The sequence below is a fragment of the Aptenodytes patagonicus genome, chromosome 13 (genome assembly GCF_965638725.1).
Source record: "Aptenodytes patagonicus chromosome 13, bAptPat1.pri.cur, whole genome shotgun sequence".
Lineage (NCBI taxonomy): Eukaryota > Metazoa > Chordata > Aves > Sphenisciformes > Spheniscidae > Aptenodytes > Aptenodytes patagonicus.
In genome coordinates, this window is record NC_134961.1 from 2,156,908 (window position 1) to 2,178,212 (window position 21,305).

General features: G+C 50.7%; 1 protein-coding gene across 1 annotated transcript in view; it reads left to right on the plus strand.

Moving 5' to 3' along the window:
* Nucleotides 1–411: 411 nt before the first annotated feature.
* The window catches only part of RAB40C (RAB40C, member RAS oncogene family), a 38,114-nt gene continuing 17,220 nt past the window's right edge, over nt 412–21,305 (plus strand). Inside the window, exons 1-3 of the mRNA XM_076350841.1 lie at nt 412–466; nt 662–972; nt 21,009–21,069. Coding sequence (XP_076206956.1) covers nt 819–972; nt 21,009–21,069 — 215 coding nt within the window. The 5' untranslated portion in view covers nt 412–466; nt 662–818. The remainder of the gene's footprint in view (nt 467–661; nt 973–21,008; nt 21,070–21,305) is intronic.

The following is a 21,305-nucleotide window of genomic DNA, read 5'->3' on the forward strand; positions in this document are numbered from 1 at the left end:
CCACCTCACACCTGGGTGCCCCCCAATCCTGGGTGCCCCCCAATCCTGGGTGCCCACCCCACACCTGGGTGCCCCCCATACGCCGGCCGGCCCCACGCCGGCCGGGCCCCGCCGCGACCCTCCCCCAGACTCGCTGTCCCATCATGCTCTGCTCCGGCGCGCCCCGCGCGGCCGGGGCCGTCCCCCGCAGGGCACGCCGGGACCTGTAGTCTGCAGCTCCCACCGCCCGGCCCTCCGCCGGCCCCGCCCCTCGAGAGCCCGGAGGGGCGCCCCGGGGCGGGGCCGGCTTTGACGGACGCGTCGCCGAGCCTATGGGAGCGGCGGTGCCCGGGCGGGGGGCGGGCCCTGCCGCCGCCTCTCCCTCGGCCCGAGCGGGCGCTGCGCGGCGGCGCCAGGCGGAGGCTGTGGCCGTGGTGGCGGCGGCGGCTGCGCGGCCCGGCCCGGCCCCGGGCGCCCCGGCCGTGAGGTGGGTGAGTCCGGCCCGGCCCGGGGCGGGGGATCGGCGGGGCGGGTTCGGGCCGCGGGGCCTGGCGGGGCGGCGGCGCATTGTGCGGGCGGGCGCGGGGGCTTTGTCAGCGGCGGGGGGCGCTGAGGAGCCGGCGGGGCGGCGGGGCCGGGCCGGGCTGTTTTCCTCCTCCTCCTCCTCCTCCTCCCGCCGCAGGTCCCCAGCGCGTCCCTCGGCGGAAGATGCGAGGCGAGGCGGAGGGCCGGCTGTGAGCTGCGGCGGGGGCAGAGGCCCGGCGGCGTCCCCGGAGCGGGGCCGGAGCCGCCCCTCAGGCCGGCGGCCGGCGGAGGATGCGGACTGGGCCTCCTCGCCGATGAGAGGGAGGATGGGAACCCAGGGCAGCCCGGTGAAGAGCTACGATTACCTCCTCAAGTTCCTGCTGGTGGGGGACAGCGACGTGGGGAAGGGCGAGATCCTGGAGAGCCTGCAGGACGGGGCCTCCGAGTCCCCCTATGCCTACAGCAACGGTGAGGGGGGCGGGGGGGCAGGATCCGTCCCGCGGCCCCGCGGGGGGAGCCCGAGCCGCAGGGCGGCGGGGACCCGCGGGGAGGTCAGCGGCGGGGGGGGGGGGGGGGGGGCTTGTGTTGCTTTTTTCTTTGTGGTTTTGGGGTTTTTTTTTTTAATGAACTGGAAGCGTAGCGCGGTGTATCAGGGCTCGCGCTGCCGGCGGCAGAAAGGCCACGGCTGTTCCTTGAGATCGTGAAGATCTGCAGGAGAATTTGGCCAGAGAGGTGGCAGAGGGGTCGGTGTCTGATGTAATCCCTGGATGCGCGAATCCCGCAGCGCAGCTGGACGTTCCCAAGCGGAGCTCTGCCTCGGCACCCCGCTCGACGAGCCGAGCCGATTTCCCATGGCCTCCCATGGCCACCGCAGGGGTTAACGCAAGGACCGAGCTGTACCCAGAGGAAGCGGGTCCGTAACAAAAGAACAGGAGTGTTATTTCCAGGCCAGACCTGCTCTCCCTCGGTAGCTGGCTACCGCGAGCGCAGCTTGGTTGGTCTGCCTCCTGCAAACATCAAGGTTTCTAATGGAGCCCATGACAGACCATTAACTACAGTGTCACAAGACCGTAATTAAGAGCCAAGGAGTGGTGCTGTGCTATTTCCTGCGTCCCCTCGCTGCAGTTAAAGCGTAACACGGCCTGGCGGGGTGTGGGTCCTGGGGTGGTTTTCAATCTGTCATCCTTCCCCCCTCCCCCCCCAGCCTCCGTGCAAAATAATGTCCCCAAGGGCTCGACAGAAGCAATCCACTTCAGACCCTGCATCATCGCCGCAACCAACCCCAGGGCTGGAGCAGGTGGTGCTTAGTTTTGCCTGTAAGCAGGAGTCTGAGGGAATCGGGTGCTTCTCGATGCTCTGTGTTGAAGTTGGCTGAATTTAGAGCATAAACGAGCGGCACGGCTCGGCTCCTGGCTGTGTGCTTGGTCCTCAGAGCTACTACCGGCTTCGTAGGAGCTGATGCAAGCACGCACCTGCTCCGCAGAGATTTACAGGGAGGTGGTGACTCAGAAGTCAGGATGCTTGTGAAATGAGAGCAGCAAATTCTGGAACTAGAAGGTTGTGGTATCATTCATCTCCTTGGGTGTCTGGCTGAGCTGGTGCGGTTTGCCTTCGAGGAGATGCTTGGTGCTTTTAAGCTTCCCTGAAGAGAGTTTGTGTCTCTGAAGAGCCTGCCTCGTCTGGGAGCTGTAGAGCCGCTCCTAGGAGTTAGCGTTACTAAGCAGAAAGGGATGAAGAGTGTAACAGGGTGGTTGTTTGAAGTGAAGTGTTGAAGTTGGAATTGTCTTCTGGTAGAAGTGGTTTTGACCGCTGTTTTGAAGCAGGCGATGCAGGAGTAATAAGTACGATTGCAAAGTGAGTGTGCAGTGGGTTCTTTGATATATGCATAAAACCCAAAGAACGGTGAGTTGGGCTATCGCTGTAAAAGCTTTGTCTCTGTACCCGCTATTTTATAACAACAAAATACTACCTTCTTTCTTCTAGGAAAAGAAGTCTCGGTGAACTAATATTTTCAGAACCTTCCCTCATCTTCTGTGGGCAGTCGAACCCGTTCCTAATTAGAAAATTAGGTCACATGCTGTTTTTTCACAGTAATACATGCTCTGATAGTCTCTGCTTCTGTTGCTTCTCCGAATCTACGTGCCTTTTGGGTAATCAGATGGAGTAGCTTTGAAATCTGAGTGAATTTGATACTGCTGCTATTCCTGACAGCCTTGGCAATCAAACTCCCTCCGTCTCTGGCGCAGCTGGGATGTGCGTACTGACAGGGCACGCTTCTCCGCCAGCGTGCTTTCACTCTGCCCTGACAGGGACCATCCCCTGACGTGAAGGCACTTAGATTTTGTGAACAGGTAGTGCCTGGCCCCCTTTTTGACATGGGCCTAATGCTGTCCCAAAACTGCAACGGTGGAACGTTATGTGGAGGCTCTTTTTGTAAATCTTTTACTTGTCAGTGCGTCGTCCTCCTCCTCATCCCCTCCCAGGCCCTACATCCCAATTTGAAACAAGTATTGTATCGTCTACTACTTGTTTGATCTGTCCAGAAAACAGAACTTGCCATTATCGATGTGAAATGGAGTATGCTGTAGGTTGATCTTGTGATTGGGACATCTCGTGTCAAGCTCTGGTGGGGAGGGGTAAAGCCGTTGTGCCCTCTCTGTCGTGTTGGGGTCTGCTGCTTTTACTGTGTTGGCCAATGTTTTGACACGGGTTTTTTGAAATGCGGTGTGAAATGGATTGTCCTTCCAGCTCTGGGAAGGCATACCTTTAAAAGTGACGCTCTGCAAATGAAGCTCTGGTTTCGCTGCTGCTCATCTGCCGTACAGCTGGCCTCTTGAAAAGGGTTTGAGGGATTCCTCTCTTCTCCATGAGCGGCTGGGTGTCGGAAGAGCAGGCAACCAAGAGATAGCCCTTTTTCTATCAGTACTGCTTTTGCGAGCAGTCAGCAGCAGGCATCCTCTGCTTGCTTATGTCCAGTTTCTGAAAGCCTTGGGTGCAGTATGAGCTGTGTCTTTCTTAAAGCATCGTAGTCGCTTCTGTCCGTCCTTGTTCAGGATCCCTGAGCCAAAGCATCGCTTCTCAACTTAGTCTTATAGCTTGGCACCTCATACTAAATCAGGCACGTCTTAAATTAGACACTGCGGTTCCTATTGTGTATAGCAAGACCTTAGCAATGTCCTTTATTTAAATTGCTGTCAGAAATGAGTCTGGTCCATGTAAGCAGAGGTGGTTGTTACTCCCTGGATGCTGATGGCCTTTGCAGCAAGAGGTGTGAGTGATGCCCCTGACCATTGCTGCGCCCGAGCTGCAAGGACACTGGGTATAAAACTTCTGGTGACTTAAAACCAACATTTTGAAGAGGGATTTGAGGTCCAGTAGTCACCTGCGTGTTTCTTAGCAGGTTCATGCTGAAGTTACCGAGTGTATCAGTCTCCAGGAGCATCAGGCCAAGCGCTCCCTGTGCAGAGCAGGATCTGCCCCCAGGAGTGTTGTTTGTGTCGTGTGGCTGGATACTGTCACCTCCCATCCCCAGGAGGGTTTGTAACCGAGGTGGACTTTTACTTTTTCTTGGCGAGCCGCAAAAGGCCCTGAATTAAGCCATCTTACTAGTACTTTGGCGAAAATTTGGGCTTTTGGGAGAACATTATGGTTCTTTCTTCTGGGCTTCCAATGTTGTCCTCCTTCCCAACTTTCACCCACCCCACTCCCCAAATCTGCAGTTGTGGAGGCAGGGTGCCATTCGCGGAGCCCCACCGCTGCTCTTGACAGCCGGAGGACCTCACCTGGGAACCAAAAATCCTGCCTTTGCCCCGAATGCCCTCTCCTCTCAGCACTCGCTCCTTCTCCTGAGGTACAGGGGTGGGCTGCTCTGGCCCCTGTGCTGTGAGCTGCCGTGTTACGGCTGACTCGGAGCAAAACTGTGTGCCTTACTCTAAGGTACGAGTCAACTACACAGATCGCTTTTCACTTTGGTGCTTAAGTTGCCCACTTGAGGTCTGTCCTTATCCTTCCCCAAGTACTGAAGCAGGACAGAAACGTCTCTGGTTGCAGGGTGGTTTTGGATAACGAGATGTGGTGGAGCTGCGTGTGAAAGTGGGGGCAGCGTATGTGCCCTGCAGAAGGAAGACAAGGCTATTCCTCACCTGAAGGACCCATGGCTTTGTCACTACTGTGTCATACATCCACTCTCGAATATCTAGTTATTCATGTGCTTGTGCTGAAACGGATCTTGCCTAGCTGGTTTGTTGGCTTGCTTGTGAAGCCAGCCCTGCTCGGGCTGCATCAACACCGGGTGAGTCAGGGGAGGGCTCCTTGCACGGGGGCGCTCGGCAGGCACGAGTGCCGTTGCTGCCGTATGAGATGGTGCCCTGCATGCACCAGAAATAGGGCCGGGCTGGTCTCACCACGCAGACGTGAATGTGATGTGCTCCATCCTCACGTGATGGAGGGCTTTTTCTGCGGCAGAGCCTTCCCCCTCACCTGCTGCTGTTCCCATAGGAAAGGAGAAATGTGTGTTAGGGAAAGAGTAGAGCATGTTTCTGAGCAGATGGCTTTGATTGGAAGGGGGATGGATTTTTTTTTTTTTTTTTTTCCCCTCTCCTCAGCTTCTATTAAGAAAGCGATGAGAAGGAAGCCTTATGTCCGCACTCTGATCTCCTTTCAAAAAGCATGTGAAAGCTGAAGTGAAAGCATTGCCCTGCAGCGGGGATGGTGCTGTGACCAGCCTAAAGCAGTGAGCCCCGATGCCTTGTTTCGACCCCATCCCTTAGCTGGGGCTTAGTGCCTTTATTTGAGCACCATCCTTAGGTGCTCTGTTACCCCACTGCTACCCAAAGGCCCAAGGAAATGTTAGGAAAAAGGCAACTTAAGTGCTCAATTGCAATAGCTACCGACAGGTTTTATGGTTCAGATAAAAACTGGATCTTTCCCAAGAGCTCTTCCCCCGTAGCAGAAGCGCAAGGAATTCAGCTTCGGGCAGGGGCGGTGAGCCCACCGCAGCTCGGTGTCTGTTCAAGGAGCAAGGTCTGGGGCAGTGTAGCTTCGTGCCCTTTCCCTGGCCGGGAGGGCAGGGAGAGGCAGCGTTAACAAAGAGCGGCTGAAGACACTGCTCGGCCCTAGGAGGTGGTCAGGCCCCTCCCAGCTGGTGCTGTTTGCCTGGGGACCTCACCACTGCTGTTTAATTATCAGGTTGTTTATTTGAGTGACCCACATCTTTGGATGTCTTTTCCCTCTGGTTGTTTTTGTGCAGCTGTCTAAATTTGTAGGTCCCTAAGCTGTCCCTTTCAAGTCTTTCTCTACAGCAGTTACTCTCTCGGTATGTCCTGTGACCCCTCAGGTGCATCCAGAAACATCATCTGTAAAACTGCTCTGCTTTGCTTCGTAGCAGTCTTCAAGTTAGTCACTTGCCAACCAGATCGCCTGTACCACAACCAGCGTACGCGGGGATGGAGGAAAGGGGACGCCTTGTCTCGTCTTCCTCGCTGCCAAGGAGGGTGTGCAAGGGGATGCTTCTCGATGCTTCTGCTCCTTGCCTGTTGAGTTTCCAAGGCTGATGGGGGAGGTGGTCTCTTGCTTCTCGTCTGCAGCCTCTCTGTTTGCTGCAGTGTTTGGCTGGAGGTCCTGCTGCGCTGCTGCAGTTTGCCATCGTTGGTTCGGCCGAGCAGTTCTGCTTTAAACTTCTGCAGCTTCTGTAAGGACAGGACCTCTGTAAATACCCGACAGCATCTAACCTTCCCTTCTTGAGCGTACAAGAAACAGTTGCTGGGTGTACCTGTGTTCGGTAAAACCTCGGGGGGAGCAGCACTGATGTGGTGGCACCTTCTGAGCATAGACACGGGAGCTACAGATGTTCAGCACAGCCTTGAGATTGCAGCTGAGTGCTCATCCCGGCATTGCTGCAGTGTGTCAGGGCTCTCTTTGGCATCAGTGGGGAGGGAAACGCTGATCCTGGTGCTGCTTTGCTGCTGCCTCCTCCGCCCTGCCGGTCCATGTGCTGCCGGGTGTGTTCCTGCTGTCTGCCGGAGCAGCGTTGTCCCTGTCGGTGGTAGACACGAGCTGTCCGGCTGGGCTGGCCTGCTGTTTCAGAGGCTGCACGCCAGTGGAAACTGCTGTTTATTTTCTGGCATGACTGTATTAATTGGAATAATGTTTTCTTTTGAGGCTTTAGCACTCTGATGCGAGGGGGATTGAAGCAAAATGTTCTAAGTGCAGCCTTGCCATCACGTCCCTGTAGTGACTGCAGAATTGATCTGCAGGGAATGCTTCAGCTGGACCACACTGGTCGTGCTGCTAGAAATCTCTTTCGATGGCTTGCAGAGTGGAGAGTGGTTGTTGCAGCAGTTCCCCGTGTCTGCCAGCACTTGCATCAGTGTACTTTAGGGATGCTCGCTTCCCTGTCATCAGGGATGCAAAACTGATCTCATCAGAGCAGGCTTTGGCTGAGAAACAACTCCAGCATCTCTTATTTCTCCGTTGTTTACTCCTTTGTGTGAAAAACATTTCCAAATGTACAGTGTTGTACCTCCATCTCTGCTTGATGTGGGACTAACTAGCTGTGGCTTAAACTTAAAACCCAAAACAAAGCAAACAAACAAACAAACCCCATCAAAACAAAAAACAAACCCCAAACTGAGCGCCTAGCAGGTTTTGATGTCTTCAGCGCTCTCTCAAGTCAGGATTAATGCACAGCACCGTAGGAGGGTCGTTTCAGGACGGTTGTGTTTTTGTTGTGTTTTTATAAAGCTGGGGAGTTATTCTGCAAAGTTCTTGATGGCACTGGGCAGTTCTCGCCGCCTCTAATCCCCTGTATAAAAGCTTTGCTTTTACATGGCTGTTAATATGTTTCTGACCCCTAAATGCATGAAGGTGATATGACTGAGCAGTATAAATCTGAAATGGGTGGAATGTTCTTCTAATAACTGGGATTAAAAGTTTCTCTGTATTTTTTTATCTTTAAAAAGCGAGTAGATTTTGTGCTATCCAGCTCCCGCGCTGGCATTGTCCACTTCTCTTGGTGTGTGGGGTTTTCTGTTTGGTTGTTTCGGTATATAAGCCGCACAGGAAAGCCCATGGAAAATGTCTCCTCCTCCTCCGCCCCGTCTCCTTCAGCTTTTGTTTCCAGCTGTTCCCTGGCATGTTTTCCTCCGGTGGCTTCCCTCTCTCAGAAGAGCAGAGGATTGCACTTGCACATAGCTACGCTCCAAGCTTAGGTTTTGGAGCTGAGGTTTTATAACCCTGCTTTTTATCTCGTTTTCTTTCCCTTTACCCCTCACCTTCCTCTGGCAGCCCAGGCTCGGCACGGAACGAGCAGCGATACAGAAGCATTATGTCATAGCGGTTTCTATTTGATTGCAGGCAGAGGATGAGGAAGGAAGCTCTGATGTGAAAACCTCCAGCCCCGTTTTGCTAAACGGTTTGCTGTGAGTTGGCACTCACCTGAAGGAAAATTTCCCTGGGGCGCAGAGGATCGTGGCTCAGGGCTAGGGCCCTCCATTGAAGAGGTCTGTTTGTTTCTGCAAAAGTTGTAGTAATAGTAAGGTTGCAACATCAGCTCAGAGACTATTTGTTCCTATAGGGCTTCTGTTTGCTGAGAGCATTTTTACGTAGCCATAGCTTTTTATATTTTTTTTCCTCTTTTCCAGCTCCTCTCTGTCTCATTTCCATTACCCCATTGGGAAATTAGACAATGTTATCTCACTTTAAAACTTCGACACCTGTTCTGCACATATAACCCCTGAGGTGATTAATGTCCTGTATGTGCTGTGCAGTGCTGCGGGCATTTCAATATCAATAATCAATATCAATAATCCTCACGCTATTCAAACAAAATATTTGCTGTTTAAACCATCAGTGGTTAAGGAGGAGACGGGCAGAAGGGGACACTGAAAGGCTGTATTTAACTGGCAGTTTAATAGAAGGTGCTGTGCATCTCTGGAATAATCTCCTTTTGAAGAAAATACAGATTTATTTATTTATTTATTTCTTTTTAGAGATGTCATTTGAACTTATTTTCCAGCCCAGCTTCTGAGTTCCCTGGCCTATTTGGGGGTTTTATTGTACCACTTTCCTGTCTTTGCAAATGATTGCTCTCTGCACACACACCCAGTCATGTACACAGAAATCACCCTGTCTTCTGTTTGCTTCTGTACCGGTTTTAATAGCAACAGGCCGTTAAATTTTGCCTGTGGTTCTGGAGGCCGAGTGGACAGGAGACCTAACTAGACGAAAACAAACAAACAAAAAACCTCAAAAAACCCCACCCCGCTATTTTGCCTGTGCTGTTTACTTAATCTTAAATCATCTCTTGTCCTGAGAGCTGTTCTTTTCCTTATGCTGAGAATCTGCTTAAGTAACTTGATGGTAAAATCCCTATAGGAAACAGTGTGCGGGTCTGTGCTACGGCACAAGGAGATGAAACTCTGTGGGGTTGATCTTACCTAACCTGAGAGCCTTGTCTGTGCTGCTCGCCATGCTAGCAAACATATGTTTACCGTGAAATGCCTCCTTAGGTTGAGACACGCTTGTGTTCTTGTAGGTGTCATCTGTATTATAAGGTTAAAATTCAATATTGTTCTCCTGTTTTTAAAAATGCAAAATGCTGGCTTTCTCCTGGTAGCAGCAAAAGTCGTGCTTCGGAGTTGCAGCCAGGGTAGCTGGGGTGAGATCTTTGTTCTGCAACAGCTGTAGGTCAGGAGGAGGAGAGGACCTGGGAGGCTCCAATTTGGGCTGAGAACGGAGGGTTTGAAAACGTGATTTCAGGCTGTTGAGAGCTGCTGTGGAGCCGCTGCGATGTGGCACGCTTCGTGCAGCACTCTACGTAGTGTAGAGGGGTGCTTGCTCTGCTAGCAGGGCCAGCCGATCCTTTAAGGGCAAGGAGGGACTGTTGGGTGTACGCAGCGATGTATTGTAGGTCAAGTCCCTGGAGACTTGTTATCGCTGGAAGCAGCACACCGAAATGTGAAACCAGTGTTAGCAGGCGTCCTGGTGCTTCCAGCGTGGAGCAGTCCTTTTTCCGGCATGGGGCTGGTGGTTGGTGCAGCGAGACCAAATTTGAGAGCCAGTGAAATTCATGGTGAGTGGTCTCTCTGTAGCTGCTCCAGGAGCTCTGTGAGTGCGTGTGCTCGGCAGGCATGCGGTGCTCAACCCGACTACGCCCAGCTGAAATGCTGTAGCCTTCTTTCTGGGCGTTTGGGTGTATAGCGTCAGTCTGGAGACGGCTGCGTCATTGCTGGCTGCCCCTGTTGCGGTGTTGCAATGTGACCCTCTAAATGGCAAAAGCTGGAGATGCCAACTGGCGTTGAGCAGCGGGGTGTGGATGGCAGGAGGGACTGCGGACGCGTGTCCCGCCGATTGGAAACTGCCGCCGTGTGCGTCCGGATCCGTGTGCGGGATCCCCGAGCAGGTGTGCAGCCGTACGTGTGAGCCCAGCACCTCGTGCAGGATGGCACGCACGTCAGCCTGGTGGTGATGCCACGAAGGTCTGGTGGTGTAGAGCAGCATTTCCCATGTATTAACGTGCACAGTGTTGAGAGGTGTAAATGTGGAAGGTGAACCTCTTCAATAGCCTGATATTGAAGGTATTTTGGACAAATACTTAGATTTTTTTGAGTGTTGTGGGGCTTTTTTTGTCTCCAAGTGTATCTTGGTGTTTGTATGGTAATCCAGCAACAATGAAGATTGTTATGGTGCCCTCTGATTTTCCTCATAGGCTGTCTTTGTTTCTGTGTGCAGCTGTATAGTTTTTATGGAGATGTGAACTGTAAAGCATGAAGAAACTCTTTTGTTTGTTGTTGCTTCTGTGCATAAAATCGTTCTTGATTTTCTTCTAAAGCACAAATCCACTTAACATCCCCAATTCTGGACTGACTTTTGACTGTTTCTGTGGCTTCCCGGGTGTCTGCTGAAATTGTTCGAGCTTTAGGAACAGATTTACTTCTGGCTCCAAATGCCGTTTTCGGATGCAGTTGTCATCCTTAAATGAGCCCAGAACAGAGTTCCTCTGTGCGAGGACCACGTAGCTGCTGAAACGCTGCTGGGCTGTGGAGCAGGCAGCGGAGAAGTGAAGTCTTCTGCAAATCTGGGCTTCCTAGAGGTCTCCGAAATAAGTGTTTTGCTTTTGGCTGGTTATAAAACCAAACAAGCAATTACTTGTCCGAGATCCCCACCTACGAGCCCTCAGCTGTAGATGACAACGCCTGGGAACAAACTCTGACACGAGCAGCCTTTTTGTGAAAGGCTTCCAGTCTAAATCAAAAGCACTCTCAGTTGAAATGAGATGGATGTGAGTGGAAAACGGAGTACGTTTTCGGGAGAAAATCCACAAATTTGGGTAACTTTAAATAATTGAAAGGTGTTTGTTCTCTCTCTGTTTCTGCATGTGTCTTTGTACGAGGTGCTTGGCAGCTTGTTGGATGTATCACACAGAGCTGCCAAGTGCCGCAGCAGCTCCCTTGAGTTGGCTGGAGCTTGCGTGATGTGCTGAGCTTCGTGCGGGGACGTGGGCTCCTGGCCGTGCGCGTGGGGCTGAGCTCCTCGGCTCAAAACAGCTCATCAAACTCATCTGCTGCACAGTTAAACAATCAGAAGCTCCTCGTTACCCCCCAGTGAGTTGTGCAGCGAGAGTGGATTCTGTATTTGCTGCTGCGAGCAGGCGATGATGAAGGCTTGAGCAGATGGCTTCCATCTACCCCTGTCCCCCGGCCAGCACCATGCAGGAGCAGCACTGGTCTCCTGCGTGCCCGGTGAGAACTGAGACCTCTTGATCCTGTTCCCAAGGCGGCTGCTTAGCTACAGTGCAGGACAGGAGTGCAACATCTGCGTAGAAGCAAATGCTTCCTGACCCTCAGCTCCAGCTCTGCAGGCACGAGCTGGGGGTGTTTTGCAGTGATGCTGTTCGGAAACTTTTATCACCCTGAATAAAACAAAGAAGTAATACTGCCAAGGTAAATGCTAACAGCAAAAGACACAGACCTGGGGTGAATCCACCTTTGTTTTAAAGCATATGTTTTGTTGTCCCCTGTTGTTGGAGATAATTTGTTGTTTGTCTATCTAAAGAGTAGGTAATTGAATGCATGACTCAAACTGATGAGCTCATGTGTTGTTTGGAAGGGATTTTTTCTGCGGCTCACAGCTCTGAGCTGACTAGCTAAATTGCTGCTGTTAATGTGCTGTTGTACACACTTTTTAAGGTCAGATGACTTCATCAGTTGTTATTTGAATAGCTTGAATTCACTTTTTTCATCAGCTAGTGTTTATGTGCTCATACCACATTTTTTCTGAATGATTTAGTATCACTTACAGATGATGGAGAAAATAACTACTCTAAGTTAATAGTAGGAGCTGCAGTGGAAGGTAATGCCCTGGTAGTATCTTCTACGTACAGATGCTACTGCCTGTCCTTTAAATTACTTGAGTCAGAGGATCTAGATACCTGCGTCTTTGGTGCACGCGTTACTTGGGTGCTGGCCCCAGCAGCTGCCCTCTGCCTAGGAGCAGATTTTGGTGTTGGACTAATACATTCAGGTGTTGCACACTGCAGTGCAAAACCTGTTTGCTTTGAACGTGCATTCAACAGCTGGCAACTCCTGGCCTGCTGGCATTTCTGTACCCATCTGCCTCGCTGACTAGAAATGAAACAAGTCTTTCTGTATCGACTTCTGCTCACAAGCGAACAATTCTGATATGAGTCTTCAGCCCTGGCTGCTCTTTTACTCATAGGCTGGTGAAGGCACAAAAAAAAAAAAAAAAACAGAACCCGAAAAACCCCCAAATAAGGCATTTTGAACTGCGCTCATAATGCATCCTAGCTTCGTATTCTGCTTCTTGGAGCAACTTGGCTGCTGGACTCAGTTGCTGCTGTAAGTTGAACATCTCACTATAAACTCTTCTTAAATGAAAAGGTGCAGGGTGTGGGATGCAATAAGAGGGAATGTGTGAACATGGTGACGGGGGCTCTGTGTGTGTGTTTTGGGGGTGTGTGTGGATAATAACTGCTGTCGTCTTGTGGAATACAGTTGTTCTGCAGGAAGATGAGTCCCAGGAGGCCAGTGCCCACTCTGGTTTTAGCAAAGAGTCTGTGGAGAAGCTGGTGAGTTTGTACGGTGCTGTCTGTGTTGCAGGAATGTGCTATGAAACTTCTGGAGTAGCTCTGTCCCTCTTGGCCTGACCTAGCTCCCGGTACACCCCCAAAGCCGGGCACTGGAGAGGGATGCTGCCGGGAACGCTGCTTGTGGATGACACCCTGCGGGTGGGGGGTTATTTCACTCTGAAATAACCTAACAGGGAGGGTCTCTGTTCAGACGGTGGTGTTAGCTGCTGTCCAAATTCCAGCTGTCAGCCCCACGAGTGAGCGCGGTTCGGTTATGGGGGTGGTAGTGGTCTGTGGGGTTTTGCCTTGGTTTTGGGGTGGGGTTTTTAGCATGCCGAGGCTTGGAAGTGGGAATGATGCTCTTATTCTGGAGCTGGTCTGCTGTCATGTCCCAACACAGACCTGGAGCTACTGCACCCATCTTTTGGCCTCAATTTTGTGACCTCCCATCATTTCTCTTCCCTCGTTTGTTCTCTTCGGCTTGTTGATAAGGACGGGACTGGCTGGATGTCTCTGCTTCTGCCCTTTCTCTGCACTCAGCAGGGACGGGGGCATCCCTCCTAATTTGTTTTGGGGGAAACCAAGCGGCACGCTATCCCAGATGTCAGGTGCGGCGCGGTGTTGCTGCTCCATTGGGAATGATTATTGCTTTTTCATCGTTAACTTGACCCTACGAAAACGTTGGCCGTGGTCAGTTTGCCGGCCGCTCTCCCCGCATGCATGGCACGCCGCGGTCGCTCCGGCTTTCTGAAGGAGCCGGGCAGCCTTGCTTGGTGCCTGTGCACACAGGGGCGAGGCTTTCCATTTTAAAACCCAGCTGCGAGAGTCATGGCTGAGAAAGGTCTAGTTAGCATCTGTGACACCCAGGGACTTGGTAGAATAAACAGTCGTCTTTGGACACTGCTCAATTATTGCTGGCATTTGGGATAAATTAATTTCTGCAGTAATGGCTTTAGGTTGAACTTACCGGAGCACAGAAAGGCTCTGTTGTACAGTCACTGCACTGGTTTTTGCACAGATTAATGGCTTGGTTGGTTTTTCCTCTTTTAGTCCAGCTGGAAGGTTTGCCCAAGCCCTTTGGAGGGAGAGGGAGGGACCTTTCAGCAGCTTGCGTTTTGCACACACAACTAAGACGGCTGCTAGCTTATGTGATTAAAAAAACCTGCCTGCGTATCCCCAGAGGTGTGCCGAGGGACGGTGGCAGGTTGGGGAGCCCAAGCGATACCCAACCAGGCTCTACCAGCCCTGCAGGAGCGTCTCGGAGGAGGGGACACCCTGCCCAGACCCCTCCCGGGGCCGTCCCGGGGAGCCTGGCCTGGCTGCCCGTGAGCAGTTGTCTGGCCGGTCAGGGACTGCCAGGGAGGGGACAGGGCTCATGTGTATAGTTTATGTCTTCCCAAAAATTCACAGTTGGTTATGGTGTTCTTGCTGGCATCCACAGCATTGTCTGTACTGGTGATAAAGGTTTTAAACTAAATTTACCTGTCTCTGCTTAGCCGCAGCTCTTGGAGTCCTTGCTGTTGAGAAGCTTTATTGGAGACTCATTCTTAACTTTTTCCTTTTGCAAAAGGGAAGGAAAAAATTATTTATATCCCATTGACCCACTCTAAAGCATTTCTTGGTGTTTATCTACTTTTAAATGAATGTTTTCACTGCCACAAGACCAGCTGCACACTGGATGATTACGGCTTCTGATCCTTCCTTGTGTATTAAGTAAGGATTTCCACGACACTTGGGTTACAAATTCATTGCAATTTGTCTGTAAAGTCCGCCACGCTGATTGGGAGGTATTCTCAGTGCTGCCCCAGGAGAAACAGGGTTTGCTCGATACTCTTGATGGTGTTTGCCTGTTTTATAATCACGACATGTCTTTAAATTTTTCAGTTATTAATTTGCCAGTTGCTCACAAAGACCTACATCAATTTCTCCTGAGGATCCTCTTGAAGGCGATGCAGCGTGACCAGCCCTTCATAGCTGGCTACTCGAGTTCACTGTGATATTGCAGCAAGTTAAATATTTGATGTGTATTCTCTCTTTTTTTTAATTTTTTTATTTTTATTCCAGCCCCGCGCTCTTCCCTCCTCCCAGCAGTCACTGGTCAGTGTGGCATTAGACCTGCAAATTTTTAAGACGACCTTTTAAGAAGTCCTAGACCTTTTTCTGGACTCGGCGGAGTTGATGACCTGTAGGAAAACAGAAGCATCTGGGGGGTGCTTTGGGGGAAAATGCAGCATTTTCAGTTAGACAATTGTGGCGTGGTGGCTTTGGCTGTACTAATGACAGTCACAAATGAAAGTCCGTCACCGGGCTTGCTGGGTGAGGCACTGCGGTGGCGCGACGAGTGTTTCTGGTGGCTTGAGAGCCAGTGTTAGAATTTCCCGGTAGAGCAGAGCGTTCCTCTAGAGGTGCCAACAGATCAGGCATATCTCGCTCATCAGTCCGCCTCTGAGGACTCAAATGCCATCATTATTAGGAGAGTTGCAGAATGGAGCCACTCTGGCTTAATTATGTCTATAGATGAAATAACAATCTGCCAAAAAGCAGCATTAGTCAGATAAGTAACAAAAGTCTACTCAATTTATCTTATTTTCTTATTTATATAATGCATTGAGTGAAGGATTGGCCTTGGCTCGTCATCATTGTGCACCTCAAGTTTTGACTATTGACCTTATATATCACTTTGCAAATGGGTTGGTTGACTTCTTTTGAATTATAAATAAACTGAACCCAATTTAATTTAACTTAAAAAAAAAAAAAAAAAAAGAGAAAAGCTGAGGTGGCATTATACAGCGCATGTCTGTAAGCTGGGGGAACTGATTATATTTTTAATGTAGCTCAAATAATGTGCATTGGTTTTTGTTGTGGGTAGACTAACAGAAAGTGAGGTGGTGGATTCCGAGCTCCCACAAGCAGAAAACCTCATTTAAGAAATGAGGTGGCAAAAGCATCTTTGGCCAATCTGATTCACGCAAACTGTAAATGGCTTCAAGTGATAAGTAGAGTGTCCCTCGGAAGGGAAGCAAACTTGTCGTAAAAATGTGTCAGTCTCACTTGAGTACATTGATTTTTTTTTTTTTAAATTATTATTATTATTTATTTAATTTTTTTCCCCTTTGGGAAGAGATTTTTGAGTGTCACCTGGAATGTCTTCTGCCCCAGATGTGTGAATAAATTATGTTCTTCTCAAAGACACTGCAGATGCAAACTGGAGATGTTGCTGCCAGCCTGCTGCAGCCTAGCCTTCGAGGAAGGTCACAGGAAAACTTGCTGATGGCTTGCTTTAATGTGGGGCGAGTCCCTTCGTCCCTCTGTCACGGGGCGAATCCCGGTTGTACCTTTTTGATACTTGTATAGGTGCAGTGAAGCTGTTAGTTGGGGGTTGGATCGTTAGAGCATCTCTGGAGGAGGACACTAGATTTGGACCAATAACCTAAAATGCAGTATTGGCTCTAGCATCACACTGAGAGCTGGAATCGCTCTCACCCCAGCACTAAGGGAGGATCGCCTTGGAAAGCTAAAGGAGGAAAAAGGCACGTGCTGCTCTTACTGCTGTAAGGTTTTGCTCAAATCTGCCGTTTTAAGGGGAGGCGACCCTTCTGGTCCCCCGCCCAGGTGTTAGGGCAGAGTCATCTTGAGAGTCTGCCACTGCAAAGTTGTCTCCTTTTCTCTAAGACAAAGACCTACACAAAGCCAAGAAGCTGCTGTGCTCACAGCAGTAAATCTTTATAGAGCCTTGTTCACTTGAGCTATTTAAAGCAATTTTCCTGAAATATTAATCTGTTTAAAGGGAAAGCCCAAGAGTAGCGTGAAATACATATCTCCCTTGTCTTTCTACCTTTTCCAGTGTGGCTTCCAGTTCCGTGCATCTGCTTGCCTGCTGCCTCCTCCATTGTGTTTTCGGTGTGCTGCTGCTTGTGCAGATGCCGTGCAGGGGCTTGGCGGAGCGGAGGGACGCCTTTCTCCGAGCAGTGAATTCCCACGGGGAAGGGGGACTGACAGCCTGATACAAAGTAGTATCAAGTGCTGGAAGCAAATTGTCATTTCTCTTGGAGGGGTTTTACTCTTGCTGGTCACATCAGGTGTAATCTTTCAGGTGAAAGTCTGTAAGTTTGAACTAAGCTAAGATTGGGTGCGGGTTTTTTTCAGGTCACACTGACGCGAAGTGTGCTGTGCTCTGCGTGAGTAATTTGGAAGAGGTCAGAGTTTCCTATAACGCATCCTGCCTATTCCCATGGGAAAATGGCTTGCTTTCTTAGGTTTTCCTTATACCAATTGGCAAAAGAAATAAAGGTTTGAAATTCCCTGGAGTGTTGCCCGGGAGTGTGAAACCTGGCTCTGCGGAGGGGAATCGGGTGTCTGACATCAGGCTTGGTGACAGCAGATCGCTTTGCAGAGCGCCCTGTGCCAGGTCAGCTTGCCGCTCGAGAAGTGGGGTTGAGATGGCGTCAGCGTAAGTAGGAGTCTAAAGCAGGACTGGAAAAATAGCAGAGGAGTCGGCCTGAATGCTAAATTAGAGAGAACAGCCCAGACTTGTTTTCCAAGCCTCATTCATTTTGTTGCATCATGCTAGATATTGGTCAGGAAAGAGATCAGTTGATATAAAATAAGCTTTAAACAAGACTGTTTCCTTTTCCCCCGGTGCTGCGTGCCCCGAGGGCCAGGCGGGGTTGTGGAGGCAGCTGCTGGTGGCGAGTCGGCTGGTTTGCTGATGCTGCGTGTGCCGCAGGAGCATTGCGTGGGGTTTGTAGCAGCGCATCCCTTCCGGGGGATCAAAGCATGTTCTGGTGGAGAATAAATGTCAGTCTCGAAATGAGCTGTACTTGGTTGCAAGCAGAGGTGATGCTCAGGTGGGGGAAACCCTGTCAGCTACAGAAATTAAATTTTAAAAACTTCCCTTAACTTACTGGCGTCTGAGCTGCCTGAAATGAAAAGGCAGAGGAGCAGCCCTGGAGCAGCACGGCCAGGGCACGCTCTGCCAGCGGCTGTCACGCTGCCAGCAGCCTCTGTGCAATGGTGGCATCTAGTGGCTGCTGCGGCCGGCAGGGCTGTGGCCCTCTGTCCCCGGGTCCCTGGGACGAGGGGGAAGCCAAGGCTGAGCTTGAGCTGTAGGCTGAGCCTAGGAAAGCAAGCTGGGCTGCTCGGCTTCCTTGCCTGCTGTAAATTGGGGGAGTGTGTATTGGGCTACAGCTCAGGAAACTGCTGTGTGGTGCTGGGACTGAAATAGTAAGGTGCCAGCTGTGAGGTGGCCAGCACCAGCGTTAGCTGCTGTGGCGAGTCCCGCGATTTTAAGGGCATTTGTGATTGATGCAAGTTTTCTAGCCTCAGCGAGCCATGGCTGTCCTGCACAGCCATGGGAGAGCTGCGCTTGTGAGCGGCATCCTGCTCCGAGTACTAATCAGCTTAAAAAAACAGACACGCACAAAAAAAAAATGATGTTGCGTGCAAGCTTTAAAGGGAGTCCGTTTGAGCTGTCCTGATGCACTGTGTATGGAAGAGGGAAGCTGACATTTTCTCCAGAATGTTGCAGTTGCGTGGGTTTTGTCCTTATCCGTGAGCTTGTAGGTAGATTTTTTTTTTTTTGCTCAAAAACCTTTTGTAAATTTAGCCCCTCATCCTAATTTGGATGTATGCAAGTTAAAAAGTGCATCGCTTTCCTCCAACCCATATTACCAGATACTGCTTAAATGCTGACGGTAGCCTAGAATAAAGAGTCAAAACAGCTTTGCTTTTAACTCAAGTGTATGTGAATTCCTCAGGCCGGTTTCACGGCAGTACCGCAGGTGTGCAGTCCTCAGAAAGGCCTTCACCTCCAGCACTCTGATGCCAAGGAGAGAAGTTCTGCGCAAAGGCACAGGCTGCCCTGAGGCCAGGCAGCAAAACCAGTTGACTGGCAGCTGTCTGGAAACGTGAAGAGAGAGATTTGGTACTTTCATTTCTCGGTGATCTTTGCCTTCGGTGTTTGACGTCAAGTGTGGCGGGCGGCAGGTGCCTGGAGAGTCTGCCAGAACCGCTCCATCGTGGTGAGCTCTGTTAATTTCCCGCACAAGCGATGGGCTGCCATCCCTGCCTGTCCCCTGGGAAGGGATATCTGCAGGGGCAGGTACAACCATGCACCTCATGCTTCCTCCCTCCATCTCGCATGCCTTCTCTTCTGAGCATAGGCATCGCTGTGAAGGACGTGAAGAACTTCTACTTTGCCTATTTATTTTCCCTGAGCATCTTTGGAGCGAGGAGCAGTTGCAGCAGGAGCTCAGGAAGTTTTCCAGTGCTGTTTTCTGGTGGTTTCCCACTTTGGTCATAGCCATATTGTTCTGCCCAAAGGCTGGCGTTGCTCTGATTTAAAGTATGTGGTGTAGTTTCAGATGGGCATGGAGGGAACGGGTATTAGAAGCATTGCTCTGGTGACTGAGTCATGTATGTTTGTGACAGGGAACGCATGTTCCCTCTGTAGGGGGTGTAGGCTGGGCAGTTCCTGAGCGTGGAGCCTAACAAGGGCATTTCTGGGTTTGTGTGTTTGGCGTTTCCATTAATGCGTTTTCTTCTCTTTCCAGTCCAGCTGAACCTCTCTCGCTTTTAAGAGCTGATAGTCGGGCAGCTTGTTTCACCCCATGGCGGCATTTATGGAAGCGTGTGGCCTCTGTGCCCCGAAAAGGGTGTCGTTATTCCCCTCCTTGGTGCTTGCACACAACTGCTCCATCCATGCGCCTGGGCTGCTGGCACAGAGGATGCTGAGGACTTTCTGCTTGCAGGGAGCTCTTGTGCCTAACGAGAAATGGGGCAGTTCTGCGTGGAGCAGAGTCTCTGGGGATTTTGCATCTGAAACAGGGCAGTGGGCTTAATTAGCCCCTTCCCTAAGGGCCCGTCAGCCTGTGCCAGGGGATGATCCTGGTTCAGGAACTTGGGGGGGGAGATGTTTGGATGCTCCCTCCTGGTTGCGGAGCAGGCTTGCTCCCACTACTGCTCGCCATCCCTGGGGACGAGGGAGACTTATATCCACCTGAAAATAAATACAGATCATTCACTTGGCTCTGGAGGAAGATAAAATGTAAACCGCCTATTTTCTGTGATAAAGCAGTGGAAATAGTTGGAATTTAAGATAATTATCTTTATTGCTTTTTATAGCACCCTGTGAAGGCTGAAATCTAATTTGTTTTTCGCTAACAGGGAGCTCCTGCTGATGACTTAGAAAAATCCATTTGCTTTATTGGCAAACTTGTCTGTTTGGTTATCAGGGCAGTATTCTCCTTGCAGGAAAGGGGAAATACAGGTCGTAACACAATGGTGGGTTTTTAATATAGATTCAAAGTTTGATATCTATTGGCAAGAGGAAAACCTAAAGTTGATCTAATCGGAGTGAAGCGACTCTGCTTTATTAAAGATGATTGTAAATTAGTTTATGCTTTAGTGGGTGTGCAGTAATGGTGCACGGTGCTTTGTTTAAGCAACTTCAATACTCTTGAAGCTTATTAACTGGAGCTTGCGGAGAAGCTGCTTTTCCTGGGCACCTGGTGCCCCTTGGCTGTTCCCAAGCCCAGGCTTTGGGGAAGGAGGTGGGAGGTGCGGCGTGCCTCTTCCCTCCTGTGCCTGGGGCCATGGCAAGCAGCACGTTCGGCTCGGTTTGGACGTGCTGCTTGCAAGTGGAGTTGCCCCTCTTCTAAACTTCTTCTCTGCCTGAATGTGAGAGACAGGCTCCCAGTTTTTAACAAACTCTTTGTGTATCTGAAGATGCTGGGCACCCCCCGTGCGAATGAGTTGCTGGTCAGCACAGCCTGGTGGTGTGGTTGAGGGTCTTCTGCTGCTCTGGTACTATGGCTATGAAAAGCAGTTGTCTGTGCTGCACTCTCAGCTGTTGGTAAAGGGGGAGTGCTTTCTGCCTTATCTGACCCTGTACGATACTACACACCTGAGAGCTGCTCGGAAGAAGAAACAGGCTTTCAGTATCACCCGCCTCCCAAAATGTCCTTTGAATGTTTCGGGCAGTGATGTTTGTTGAGAGGTGATGGCTCTGCAGGCTGACTTAGCAGAGATGCTTCTAAACTGTTCGTCTCTCTGGCGCACCCCCCCAAAAGTCTGTAACTTAATGCTGTCACTTGGGATAATGCTACAGACCGCTGAATCTCCTACAGCTTGAGTCCTAACAGCTTTTATCCAACCATGGAGAAGTAAGAAGCAACCTAGGGGTTAACTATATTTTTAGGGAGGAGGGAGAGAGCTCCGCAAGAGTGGGGTTTGCCTTGAAGCAGAGGTCTATTTCTAACAAGTCTCTGTAGCCCTCCGCAAACACGCAATACAGCAAGGGGGAGAAAACATCACTTTCTGTAAATGTCAAGTGATAGATCTGGGTGGGCAGAGCAGATTTCTTGTCTGTCTCTGAAGACCTGCTTGGTGTTTGCTCAGCTTTTTATTGTTTTCCTTTCAGGAATTGACTACAAGACCACTACTATCTTGTTGGACGGCAGAAGGGTCAAGCTGGAACTCTGGTGAGTGAGCTTTGGCTGCGAGCGCAGGACCGGTGACAGGGGCGGTAGTGCTGCTAGTGGGATGCTGTACCGAGCTGTGGAGAGTGCAGAGCATCCCCAGGCGTGCAGTGAGGCTTGAGTTCTTACCAGTGAGTTATTCTAGCAAACCAGCTCCCTTTCTGTTAATAGAGTAGCACAAACAGCATGCTGTTCTTTGCTGGAAGAGTCTGATTTCAGTCTTTGTCCGTCATACCCGA